At 36.6% G+C, this 13,334-nt stretch overlaps 1 protein-coding gene across 3 annotated transcripts in view; it reads right to left on the bottom strand.

The window, feature by feature from the left end:
- The window catches only part of KLKB1 (kallikrein B1), a 35,762-nt gene that overhangs the window by 1,230 nt on the left and 21,198 nt on the right, over nucleotides 1–13,334 (bottom strand). Inside the window, exons 8-15 of one of the 3 annotated variants that reach the window (XM_072625031.1) lie at nucleotides 12,851–12,957; nucleotides 10,875–11,031; nucleotides 10,570–10,682; nucleotides 9,986–10,160; nucleotides 8,621–8,796; nucleotides 7,687–7,776; nucleotides 3,762–3,904; nucleotides 674–881 (exon numbers count right to left, since the gene is read on the bottom strand). In XM_072625031.1, coding sequence (XP_072481132.1) covers nucleotides 723–881; nucleotides 3,762–3,904; nucleotides 7,687–7,776; nucleotides 8,621–8,796; nucleotides 9,986–10,160; nucleotides 10,570–10,682; nucleotides 10,875–11,031; nucleotides 12,851–12,957 — 1,120 coding nt within the window. In that variant the 3' untranslated portion in view covers nucleotides 674–722. The remainder of the gene's footprint in view (nucleotides 1–673; nucleotides 882–3,761; nucleotides 3,905–7,686; nucleotides 7,777–8,620; nucleotides 8,797–9,985; nucleotides 10,161–10,569; nucleotides 10,683–10,874; nucleotides 11,032–12,850; nucleotides 12,958–13,334) is intronic. The other 2 variants (XM_072625033.1, XM_072625030.1) reach the window with 2 other exon arrangements.

The following is a 13,334-nucleotide window of genomic DNA, read 5'->3' as shown; positions in this document are numbered from 1 at the left end:
GATGCACTGTTGTGGACCTGTGAATGGGAATGGCCATTTTGAAAAGCAATTTGGAATTATTTATGAAAACTTCCTAAACAATTTATGCCAGTTGACCCAGCTATAATGTTGGGGAAGGGCTTGGACAGTGTTTTGAAAAATACAGTTGTTGCTAACATGGTGGCACAAATTTATCACAACAAAACCCCGTTATCTCTGCCCAGGACTTTGGGCAGCTGATAGCATGGTCCAACACAAAAGATTCCTCAAAGACAAAAATAATATAGGAGAACACAAGCAAAGACACACAGAAACACCAGACCCCTGATAACCACACCTCTCTGCCTGGAAGAAGGCTTTCATTCTCTTCCTTCTTCAAGAACAGTGAGCTCGGCAAGTCATCTAAAAAACTGGTCAGAAAATCAGGAAGTTCTATTCCTCCAAGCTTTTATGTGCTGTTCACAAGGTAACCCCAACATGGCAGAAAGGCCACTGTTCTTATCATCTGTTTTTGCTATACCCAAATAAACCTTAGAAGCTCTGACTTTCATATTATAATGACAGCTAATTCTTAAATATGAAAAATCTTCAGATCTGATTCTGCTGAACCAAAGGAAGAAAATGGGGAGGGAGGGGAAACCACTCTTCCCAACAGGTGATTAGATTTGATAGCCAGCATGTTAAAGATTCTTACAGTCTCTCATTACCATTCACAAGCAACCAGCTTCATCAAGAAATGTTGGTCAGTTCTGTGTGATCTCTAAAATCCAGTCCATATATGCAGCCACTTTGGTATAAACACCTGGGCGGTCCTTTTTAGCACAACCATCTCCCCAGCTGGTGATGCCAACTAGTTGCCACATTCTATATTGCTCACAGGACAAAGGACCACCTGAATCTCCCTGTATCACAGGGGTTGGAAAAACAAAATAGAAAAGAGGTGTTTTCAAAGTCAATTCTTACATGTAGGTTTCTGTAGTTAGACACACAAAAACATACATACACGTACCCTCTCCTTAAAAAGTTTTTGGTACTTATTGATGAATGCCAAACTAATGAATTATTAGGGTTTCAAAATAGCAATATAATTCTATCACTCCAATAAGAGAATAACTGAAAACCCAAAAGCTTTCATACAGTGAGACTATAAGAACCTTTTCCTGAATCTTATATTTATCATAATACTCCAAAATTTCCACAAAATACTAATTATCACAGAGTAGACTTTAAGTATAACAGACTTTTTTTCAGAATTCATTTTTGGGTAACTAGAGTACCCAAAAGACCTAATTATTAGTTGGTTTTACTTACAACAAAATGTTCCATGTACCCTCAAGAAAGCATTATAGTAAAAACTCTTCTGTAGCTCATTCCCCACCCTTCACCCCCATCAAAGCTAGTCTTACTGTTCAGTTGTACAATGATGTCTGACTCTTCATGACCCCATGGAACGCAGCATGCCAAGCCCTTCTATCCTCCACTGTCTCTCTAAGTCTGGCCAAGTTCATGTTCCCCTGGCAACTGGCATCTATTTCTTAAGTTGCCTCTGCTACTCTTCTCCTGACTACAAACCCTTCCTTGCCCACTCTACATTTTCTCCTCTACCAGATGCCCACTCTAATTTCTCTTGACTACCTATCAACTCATTGGGTCCTTTTCATAAACTTTCATTTAGAACAGTGGTAGCAAATACCTTCTCGATACATCAGCTCTTTATTATGTCCTTCAATCACCCTGGCAGGTAGCTCTTGCTTCATCCCAGATTATCCCAAACTAGTATGACACTGACCCAAGTAAATGTTCTAAGTTAGAATCTCAAAGTTATAATATTTAATATTTTAGTGAAAAATAATTTGGTTTGCTCAAATGGGACTGGAGTTATGGGAGCATATGGCACATCTATGGATCATTAATGGAACGTCAATATGTTTGACTGAAAGACCACCCCAAGGAATACTTGAACCATATCATAAAGTTAAGTAATAAAGATGGACTGTAGTATGGTGAATATGTATTTGGAGTCAGGGAAGCCTGGATTTGAATCCTGCTATATGACCATAGCCAAATCATTTTATCTCTCCGAGTTTTAGTCTCTCTAGCTACAAAATGGAAATATTAACATCTGCAATGCCTATCTCAGGGAAATATTGCTGGGCTAAGTATATATACATATATATATATATATATATATATATTGTGTGTATGTGTACTTTATGTTGTACACAGTCACACACATATATGTATATATACATATATATGAAGAGAAAAGGGGGGAGAGAGAGAGAATTTTCAAACTCTGACATGCTCTATAGATGTCAGTTAATATGATTGGCTAAAAAGTTTGAGTGTTTTTGGGGGTGGAAGTGGGGGATGTAAGAGTCCTATGAGGAGAACTGAATCTCATTGAAAGCTATATAGTATAAAGTCAACAGATTGGAAGGAAGAATGAGGGTATACCTAGATATGCTAAGGATGAAGTTTTGTATTATATTCTTGCTGTTCAGTCAAGTCTAATCATGACCCCATGGTCATGCCAATACTGTCCAAGGGGTATTTTTTTTGGCAAAGATACTGGAGAGGTTTATCATTTCCTTCACTAGTGGATTAAGACAAACAGAGATGAAGTGACTTGTCCAGAATCACACATCTAGTAAGTGTCTGAGGCTGGAGTTGAACTCAGGTCTTCCTGACTCTCAGGCACAGCCCTCTAACTACTAAGCCATCCATCTAGCTGCCTCTTTGGTATTATATGGGTTTTAGCCAAAGACCTAAAAAAACCGAATTGGGCTTGGAGAGTGACTCAACTTATTTCCTCAGTGGGATGCACATTAGATGGCAAATAATTCAACTCAATTCAATAAGTAAAAAAACAAAAACAAAAATAACTTCAACAAGTGCTTATACTTCATAAAATGTCAAAGTTCTTCAGGTAAGGAGTGAGAATGAGTGTATCTCTATGCACTTTTTTCATTTTGTAATTTCCCTGTCTTATTCAATAACCAAGTTTATCTGTTCCAGATCTCAAGCCAACAAACAATGAAAAAGAAATCCAATGTCCATATATTTGAATCTAAACAGAGTCCACTCTTATCATACATTATCATCACAGCTGAAATAGTTGTGCAATTCTAAGGTTCATAAAACTCTTTGCTTACATATATTCTGTCATTTGATCATAACCATAGTGTATGTCAGAGGACTTTGGAACCTGTATGATTTCAATATATCCTATCTTGTTTTTGTAACAAACATATATAAACATTCAAATGGGATTTGATAGTCATGCAGCTTGATTTTTAGTATTAAATGGATTCTAGCTTTATGAATTAGGACTTAATGTAACCCCTGGATGAGTCACTTAACTTGTCTAAGCCTTGGTTTCCTTATTTGTAAAATGAATATTTTGAATTCATAAAGCCCCTTTCAATTCCAGTTCTATTCTCCTTCACATCACATTCTCTCACCTCTGAGGGGAGGAAGGAAAGCAAGGAAATAAGAATTTATTGAGGAATATGTTAAGAAATTTACAAGTATTATCCTGTTTGATCCTTATAACAGACTGTGTAAATGCTGTTATTTTCATCCTTTACAGTTAAGGAAACTGAGGCATAGGTTAAAGGATTTATCCAAGGTCACACAACTAGTAAGTATCTGAGGCAGAATTGGAATTTAAGTCTTCCTGACTCTCAGTTCTGCAGTCTATCCACTGCTCTGCCTAGCTAGATATTTTTGCTTAAGAGTCCCACTTTAATTATCCATATTCATATAACAGATTTTGTTACCTTGCAAGCATCTTTACCCCCTTCTTTATCACCAGCACAGATCATCTGATCAGTTACTTTATGTTGAATGTATTTTTCCCGACATTCTTCAATAGGGACTAGGGGAATTTTGACCTTCTGGAGAGTGTTTTGGATTTCGCCTACTAAAACAAAAGAAACATTGAAATGTTTATTAAAATCAAAGTGAGAAACTGAAGTAAAATTAGAATTCTGAATTCTCTAATAGGATCCTTTGGGTGAAATCTGGACATTAGAAGTTGGCAAGCCAGTTTTTTGTGGCTTAAATTATGGTGGCATCATTCAAGTGATCTAGAAGTCTGGTCAACAAGTATTTATTTTGCATCTACTGAGAGCCAGACACATGTTACATATAATATAAACAGCAAATAATCAACAAAAGGAAGACACTAGCATTCCCTCTTTTCATCCTAGATTCATTTCTCTTTTTTGGTGAAATAGTATTTTGTTTTCCCAATTACATGCAATGATAGTTTTCAATGTTCATTTTTTTGTGAGATCTTGAGTTCCAAATTTTTCTCCCTCCTCTCTGACCTCTCTACCTTTGTCCCCCTCTCCAGGATGGCAAGCAATGTGATATAGGTTATACATGTGCAATCATGTTAAACATATGTCCACCTTAGTCATGTTGTGAAAGAAGAAACAGAACAAGAGGGGAAAACCATGAAAATAAAACAAAACCAAAAAGTGAAAATAGCATGTTTCAATCTGCATTCAGACTCCATAGTTCTTTCTCTGGATATGGATAACATTTTCCATCATGAGTCTTTGGGAATTAAGACACTAGCATTAAATGGGATTGGGAAAGACTTCCTGGAGAGATGAGGTTTTAGCTGAGATTTAGAAGCCAGGAGAGCAAGGAGGTGAAGATGAGGAGGGAGAGCATTGCAGGCATGGGGGACAGCCAGGGAAAATGTCTGGAGTCAGGGATGGAATATCTTGTGAGAAGAGTAGAGACCAGAGTCTCATGGACTAAAGCCCTATCTTTGCCTCTGAGACATTATTAGAATAAGTCTGGCTACCAAGCTACCACCAATCTCTGGTCCACTATCTTCCTCCATAATCACCCACAGTTTAAGACCCACAAAGCTCATCATTTTCATTTACTGTTTATACTGTCACATTCTAGATCTGTATTTTTTCAATTTTTTTTTGGGGGGGGGGGGGAGTGGAAGGCAATTGAGGTTAGTTGACTTGCCCAGGGTCACACAGCTTCTTGAGGGCAAGGACTGTCTTTGGCTTCTTTTCATATCCCTAGAGCTTAGCACAATACTTGGCATACAGTAGGTACTTAATACATGTTTATTGATGGACTGACTACCTCATAGGTTGCCATAAGAATCAAATGATGTAGTAAGTGTAAAACTTTATGCAAACCTTAAAACACTATATTGATTATGGTGATAACTTAAATTTAATTAAATAAAGAAATATTAATTATTACTGCAATTAAAATAAATCTTAAAAATTAATTAATTAAAGACATTCAAAACAAAGAGTAGGTTGATAACATTAGGCAAAGTGTAAGTAGGTTTTGAAGGAATAGAGAAAGTGTTTCTATTCTATTTGTTTGTTTTTTAATTTGGACCTGTGATTTCATTGACGTAATGGTAGACCCACATAGAAACTCCTCCCTCAGATCAAAACACTCCTCCACACTATTAGAGAGTTTTCTTAGGCACCAATAGGCTAAGTTATTTGCCTATAATCACACACATACACATATGCATAGATACATATATACACACTTACGAATGTGTGTATCCCATCAGAAGACAGAATTCAAAAATTCTGGACTCCAATGCTAACTACTCCATGAAGCCTCTCATTTACTTCTAGATTAGGGTTCAATTACACTGAAATGCTCCAGATGGCTTTTTAAAAAAAATTTCTGGAAAGGGAATTCTACTATTTGCAGAGTAAACTACTCTTGCTTGATTGTGCCGCCTTAGAGAAACTGAGAACTTACAAGTCCCCAGAATACAGCCTCCTCTTGACAAAGGACTCAAAAGTCAAATAACTGACTGGGAAAATACCCAAAAAAGGGAAAAAATAAGACTGTAGAAGGTTACTTTCTCAGTGAACAGGTATTTCCATCCATCCTCTCAGATGAGGAAGAGCAATGCTTACCATCAGAGGCCTCCAAAATAAATATGCAATGGTCTCAGGCCATGGAAGAGCTCAAAAAGAATTTTGAAAAGCAAGTGAGAGAGGTGGAGGAAAAATTGGGAAGAGAAATGAGAGCGATGCAAGAAAATCATGAAAAGCAAGTCAACAGCTTGCTAAAGGAGACCCAAAAAATGCTGAAGAAAATAACACCTTTAAAAATAGGCTAACTTAATTGGCAAAAGAGGTCCAAAGAGCAAATGAGGAGAAGAATGTTTTAAAAAGCAGAATTAGCCAAATCAAAAAGGAGGTTCAAAAGCTCACTGAAGAAAAGAGTTCTTTAAAAATTAGGATGGAGTAGATGGAAACTAACGACTTTATGAGAAACCAAGAAATTACAAAACAAAACCAAAAGAATGAAAAAATAGAAGACAACATGAAATATCTCATTGGAACTGACCTGGAAAATAGATCCAGGAGAGACAATTTAAAAATTATGGGACTACCTGAAAGCCGTGATCAAAAAAAAAAAATCCTAGACATCATCTCTCATGAAATTATCAAGGAAAACTGCCCTGATATTCTAGAACCAGAGGGCAAAATAAATATTGAAATAATCCACCGATCCCCTTCTGAAAGAGATCCAAAAAGAGAAACTCTTAGGAATACCATAGCCAAATTTCAGAGTTCCAAGGCCAAGAGGAAAATATTTCAAGCATCTAGAAAGAAACAATCTGAATATTGTGGAAATACAATCAGGATAACACAAGATCTAGCATTTTCTACACTAAGGGATCGAAGGGTGTGAAATATGATATTCCAGAAGTCAAAGGAACTTGGATTAAAACCAAGAATAACCTATCCAACAAAACTGAGCATAATACTTCAGGGGAAAAAATGGCCATTCAATAAAATAGAGGACTTTCAAACATTCTTGATGAAAAGACTAGAGCTGAAAAGAAAATTTGACTTTCAAACACAAGAATCAAGAGAAGCATGGAAAGGTAAACAAGAAAGAGAAATCATGAGACTGCTTACATTTCTACATGAAAAGATAATACTTATAAGTCTTGCAACTTTTCTCAGTACTTGGGTAGTTGGAGGGAGTATATACATGCATATATACATATGCATATATATATTACATATATAAACAGAAAGCACAGGGTGAATTGAATAGGAAGGGATTGTATCTAAAAAATAAAATTAAAGGATGAGAGAGGACTATATTGGGAGAAAGGGAGAAATGGAATGGAGCAAATTATTTCATAAAAGAGACAAGAAAAAGCTTTTGCAATAGAGGGGAAAAGGGGGAAGGTGAGAGGGAAAAAGTGAAGCTTACTCTCATCGCATTTGGCTCAAGGAAGGAAAAACGTGAACACTCAATTTGGTATGAAAACCTATCTTACAGTACAGGAGAGCAGGGGACAAGGGGATAAGCAGGGTTGGGGGGATGATGGAAGGGAGGGCAAATGGGAGGAGGAAGGAATTAGAAGTAAACACTACTGGGGAGGGACAAGGTCAAAAGAGAGAATAGAAGAAATGGGGGGCAGGATAGGATGGAGGGAAATATAGTTAGTCTTACACAACATGACTATTATGGAAGTCATTTGCAAAACTACACATATATAGCCTATGTTGCATTGCTTGCCTTCTCAGTGGGGATGGATGGGGAGGGAGGAAGGGAAGAGAAATTGGAACTCAAAGTTTTAGGAAGAAATATAAAAAAAAGTAAAAATGTCTTTGATTTTACAACTGAGGGCCCCTTCATGAGCATTTATTTTTAAAGCTCATTCCATACCTTTTTCTTGGGTGAAGCCCCATCCAGTCACCCAGCAGTTGGTATAAGTCATGTCTTCTTTTGAAGGCAAGCAGATAGAGGTTTGCAAATCTAGATTGTATTTGTTATATTAGAGTTTGATTAGAGAAGAAGAAAAAATTCTGTTTTAATAGACATACTACACATACACACACACACACACACATATACACCAATGCTTAGGGTTGCTGTAGCAACTCTAAGACTGAGATATCTCCAGTTTCTGTTAAATACTCAGTAATACATTAAAAATAATGACAAACAGAGTGTCCAACTAATAGGGAATTCATCATTCCAGGTCATTGTGGGGATTAGAAATTGCCAAGTCCTCCCTGCTCACTCTACCTAGAAGCCTTGGAGACACAGGTTTACCATTGGGAAAAATTTTAATTTCTTACTTCTTAAAGGTTATGCAGAATATGATACCCTATAGCATGCCTCCAAACCACCCTTGCCTTCAATCTAGTCTCACCCCAACCATATCATTAGATGCTTAGTTGGACATTGCTCTCTGGCTCATTAGCTCCAGCATGCTGTGGCAGTGTCTTCATTTAAGTCCAACACCAAATGGCAAGTTGATAAGATTCTTTGTTTGAGATCACCACCCAGGGGTAGCCTTGTACCTTTCTGGTACGTGGGGTACATCATCTCTTCGGACTTTAATCTCAATAATCCATGAGACATCACATGGTAGATTGAGAGTTCTGCCCAAAAGTAACCTCTAGCCCCTTACTCTGGAAGATATTTTTTTTAGTTTAGAGAGAAGATTTGTCTTTTCCTTAGGGAATAGTAGCAGTTATTCCCTGCACCAAAAGCCAAAGGCTTATGGAAAAGGCGTTAGGGCTTATGTAAAGTGCTACAAAATGTAAGTCTTGAAAACTAAAATAGATAATCTTGTGGTGAACAGTCTACATACCAGTGAAATGCAAGGGAGTTTCAAGCTTGATTAAGGCAATATCATGACTCGTTTCTGAAATTTTATAATGAGGGTGGATAATAATCTTTTTAGCCTTGGAGAAAGGTGTGGCTGCCTGGATTTCTGACTGATTTAAAATGCCAGTATAAATTCTCCAAATATCAGGTGATGGTAAGCTAGAGGTAGAAAAAAAACTTCATAAGAATATTTAAATGTCCAGAATGCCCTATTTATTCCCAAATTTCAAACTGTGGTGTGCTTTTCTTTCTCTCTCCAATGCCACCCCACTGACCAACCAAAAAATCAGGAAAACAAAAAACAACTGAATTTTCCTGTCTCATGTTTTCGGTACTCTATTTCTGTCATTAGCAACAGTCCTCAGCACTTGAGAGCTCAGCAAATTAATAGCTAGTTATCATTTATATAGTACTCTAAGATTTGTACGTGTGTGTATGTACGCATGTGTATAAAATCTCTTTTGATCCTAACCCTTTCTCATCCCTTCTTAATTCTAGTGTCTTCCCTCCTTTAATTATTTCCTATTTGTCCTCAATATAACTTGTTCATATATATTCAAGGATTAGATTGTGAGCTCCTTAGGACAAGGGATGTCTTTTGCCCCTTTTTATATCCCGAGAGCTTAGTACAGTACCTGGTACAAAGGAAGTTTTAAATAAATGTTTATATATTGATCAACTAATTGACTGATTCTGTGATTCTCACAGCAATCCTTCAAGACAGGTGATATTATTACCTTCATTTTATATATAAGGAAATTGAGAGTGAAAGCAGTTAAGAGACTTAGTGAAGGTCAGACAGTTAATGACAGGAAGCAAGGATTTGAACTCAGATCCATCCCCAAGTCCAGAGTTCTAACCACAGATCTACACAGCTAGTAAAAGCAGGTAAATACATAGGAGATGTGTTTAGTTACAGCATGTTCACTTCAGGTTAGTGGAAGCACTCTTTGCTTTGTTCTTGTGAAGACATTAGAGTCATCAATATTGAAAGCCATAGCATCACGCTGTGGGAAAACTATACTGTGTCGGTATTCATTGAAAATGTCTGTGTTTGCAGAATTTTCACTTACACCGATTGGCCCTCATCCTTCTTTCCCTCTTCCCCAATTAGTCCATCTTAATGAGACTGTAAAGTGTAAATCAGTTCTCTAAAATATGGCAAGAAATCTTTGCCTTGGTGCACATTTAGATGAGAACAGTAGGTAATATAAAGCCAAACAATGAAGGAAAATAATTCCCAATATGAAGATTAAAATAATAATGGCATGGTGAAAGTGAAGTTTGCCCCAATATCCTTCCTCCTCCTTCTACCGGAATCTAAACAGAGAGAAAAGCCAATACTCACTCATCAAAGCAATGGGCAGCCGTTATGACCCACTGATTCCCAATGACTGAGCCTCCACACATATGACTCTGTGTTCTCAATTTGACTTGTAAGGAGGCTTGCCATGGCCACTCTCCTGGAGCTGATCGAGTACCTCCAACAACTCTTGTATGCGTAATTGCTCTCTTTGTACAGACTACAAAAAATTATAATGACAGTGAGAGGTGATGTGTATGTAACATTGACATGGAGTGGAAAGTTTTGAAGTATTTTATCTACATTATCTCATCTAAGACTGACAACAAATGAGACAGATGACACAACAAATGAGACAGATATTGCCATTTTTATAGATGAGGAAAACTGAGGTTTAGAGAGATGGAGTGACTTAAGCAAAGTCAAACAACTAGGAACTTAGATTTGGACTCACGTCTTCTGATGGTGAGAGGTGCTGAAGTTAGGGTCCAGAATAAAGCAGTAAAATCAGAGAACCTTCATTCTCAAGGTAATTCAAAATAATGGGCACAATCAAAAGACAGGGATTTGTTGAATTATAATATAATAAGGTATCTGATTACACTTTGAAAAGTAAGGACTTTACTTACCAGAGATGCTTGGCAATCTACACATTCTTAAAGTATAACCAGAGGTACTTTCTGTCCTATAGACTATCCTAGTTGGAGAACCATTCGAAGATATTTTTAAGGAACATTTACACCTAGAATGATATATAGAAAAGAAAGGAAGGAAAGAAAAAGAAGGAAGGAAGGAAGGAAGGAATAAAGAAAGGAAGGAAAAAAGAGAAATAAAGAAGAAAAATGTGAAGTTTTTAAAGATATAGTCTTTGTAGAAGTGGCAAATATGTTCAAAAATTTTGTTAGCTAGTTTTCAAAAAGAAAATTGATTTTACTTGTCTTCCTTGCATTCTCTTTGGTGGTATGTGAAAAAATGACAGCGGGTTTTGTTTGTACAGCTTTGTTGACAAACATCAGTTCCTTGAACATAGACAACTTCCAACTCATCCCCTTCAAAGTCCATACCGGCATAAAACTGGGAATGGCATCGTTCTGTACTGGTCACAGATATGAAAGATAGAAAATGCACACCCAAATAATAAGAACTAACATTTATATAGCACAAATATCTTATTTTATCCTCACAACAACTCTGGGAAATAAGGTACTATTATCATCCTCATTTTTACAAAGAAGGAAACTGAGGCAGAGAACAGTTAAGTGACTTGTTCAGGGTCACACAGCTAAAAAGAGTCTGAAGCAAGATTTGAACTCAATTCCACCTGATTTCAGAGCCAACATTCTATCCACTGTACCACCTAGCTATCTAAATATACAGGTATGACTTTGGTTTCATCCTATTATCACTTCTCTCTCTCTCTCTCTCTCTCTCTCTCTCTCTCTCTCTCTCTCTCTCTCTCTCTCTGTCTATGTCTCTCTCTCCCTCTCTCTGTCTCTGTCTCTCTCTGTCTCTCTGTCTCTGTCTCTGTCTCTGTCTCTGTCTCTCTCTCTCTCTCTCTCTCTCTCTGTTCCTCTCCCTGTCTCCCTCTCTTGTGATTTCTTTGGTATAAGGAACTCTCAATGAGGAATTCACTTCAACCAATATAGATCAGCTCCAATCTGCAACTTAGAGTTTAAAGAGAGCGCTGAAAAGTTAAGTGACTTGCCCAGTACCACCTGATCAGTATATATCAGAAGCAGAACTTGAACTTTCTGATTCTGAAGACATCTTTCTATCCACTCAACCATGCTGTTTTTCCCTACAAACACTATCCATTTACTAGCTATGTGACCAACATAAAATAATTGCACCTCTCTGAATTTTAGTCTTCCCAGCTACAAAATGCAAATATTAATAGCTATAGTGGGGAATGGAACAGGAAACACTGAGTCTGAATCCTTCTTGAGATACTCACAAGTTGTATGACCTGGGCAAGGCCTTCATCATCTCTGTACCTCAATTTCTCATTAACAAAATGAAAAGTGTGGACTGGACAGCCTCCAGAATCCTTCCTCACTTTAAATATCTGATCTTACGGACTCAAGGCTTCTTATCTACATGTTCAGTGCCCCAGTTCACTCTACCACAATGCTAGAATAGCCTTAGCAATCTTATCCAATAATTTTAAAATTTATTTTATAGTTAAAATAATTAATATTTATATTGTATGTATAAATGTTAATATTTGCAATTAATTATTTTATAATTAAAAATTTATGGAATGAAGCCAACATTTTCATAACAGTATAATAAAAAAGATTATTGCACATGAAACTGCAAATCTATTATGTACTTGTTATTCTTTTTGAATATATAATAAAGTTATCACATAAATTTTTTTTCCTTTTTTTCTTCCTTCCTTCTTTACCGCCCCCCCCCCCTCCGAGATATGGCTACCATTAGACACAATTGTGGTATCAAAGAACTAAAAATTGCAGTGATCCCCATCAATTGGAAATTGGCTGAACAATTTGTGGTATATGATTGTGAGGGAATACTACTGTGCTATAAGAAATGATGAACTCAATAATCCTAGAAAAACATAGAAAGACTTGTACAAAATAATGAAAAGTGAAGACAGCAGAATCAAGAGAACATTGTATACAGTAACAGCAATATCGTTTTAAAAGACTTTGAGAGACTGAGTCATTCTGACTATTATAAATACACAAATTAAAAATGAGGGACATATGAAAAAAGATGCTATCTGCATCCAGAGAAAAAACTGATAAATAGAAATATGCACAGAATACGGAATCCTCTTCAATGTAACCCCTTTGTCTTACTGATACTCATCAGTAAGTTATTACTTACTGTAATTAGTTATTAGTTGTTATTGTACAGTTATTAGCTGTTATTGTACCACATTACCCGGCAAATCTTTGCAGCCTAGAAGACTATATCCTGAGGTGGCATTGACCTGTGGTGTTTCAGAGATTGGTTTTCCACTCTTTGATGTCCTAAGAAAACACACATTTCTAAAAGCAAATGAAAAAGAGTATGAGAAACACTAGGTAAGTAGAGAAAGCATCTAAAATTGAACTTTCAAGAACAGAGGGACCATTATTCTTTATTTTTTAAAAATGTGACTTGAGGCACTTGAGGGACTAGAATTTTGTAATATTGACAAAAGATAAGTAGACTTTGACCCTGATTTCACATAAAGGCTTTGCTGAGGTAATTAGGGTTGGGAGAAGAGAAATCAGGGAGTTTGGATGACAGAATACTGGTCTCTTATCCTAACTAAACCTCTAATATGTTCTCCTGCTGAAAGAGTATTGTTGTACATGACTAATGTGGAAATATGTTTAATATGATTAGATATGTATAGCCTATATCAATGAATGACATGTTG

The sequence above is a fragment of the Notamacropus eugenii genome, chromosome 7 (genome assembly GCF_028372415.1).
Source record: "Notamacropus eugenii isolate mMacEug1 chromosome 7, mMacEug1.pri_v2, whole genome shotgun sequence".
Lineage (NCBI taxonomy): Eukaryota > Metazoa > Chordata > Mammalia > Diprotodontia > Macropodidae > Notamacropus > Notamacropus eugenii.
The sequence above is the reverse complement of the archived record's forward strand: the minus strand, read 5'-3'. Positions and strand labels throughout refer to the sequence as shown.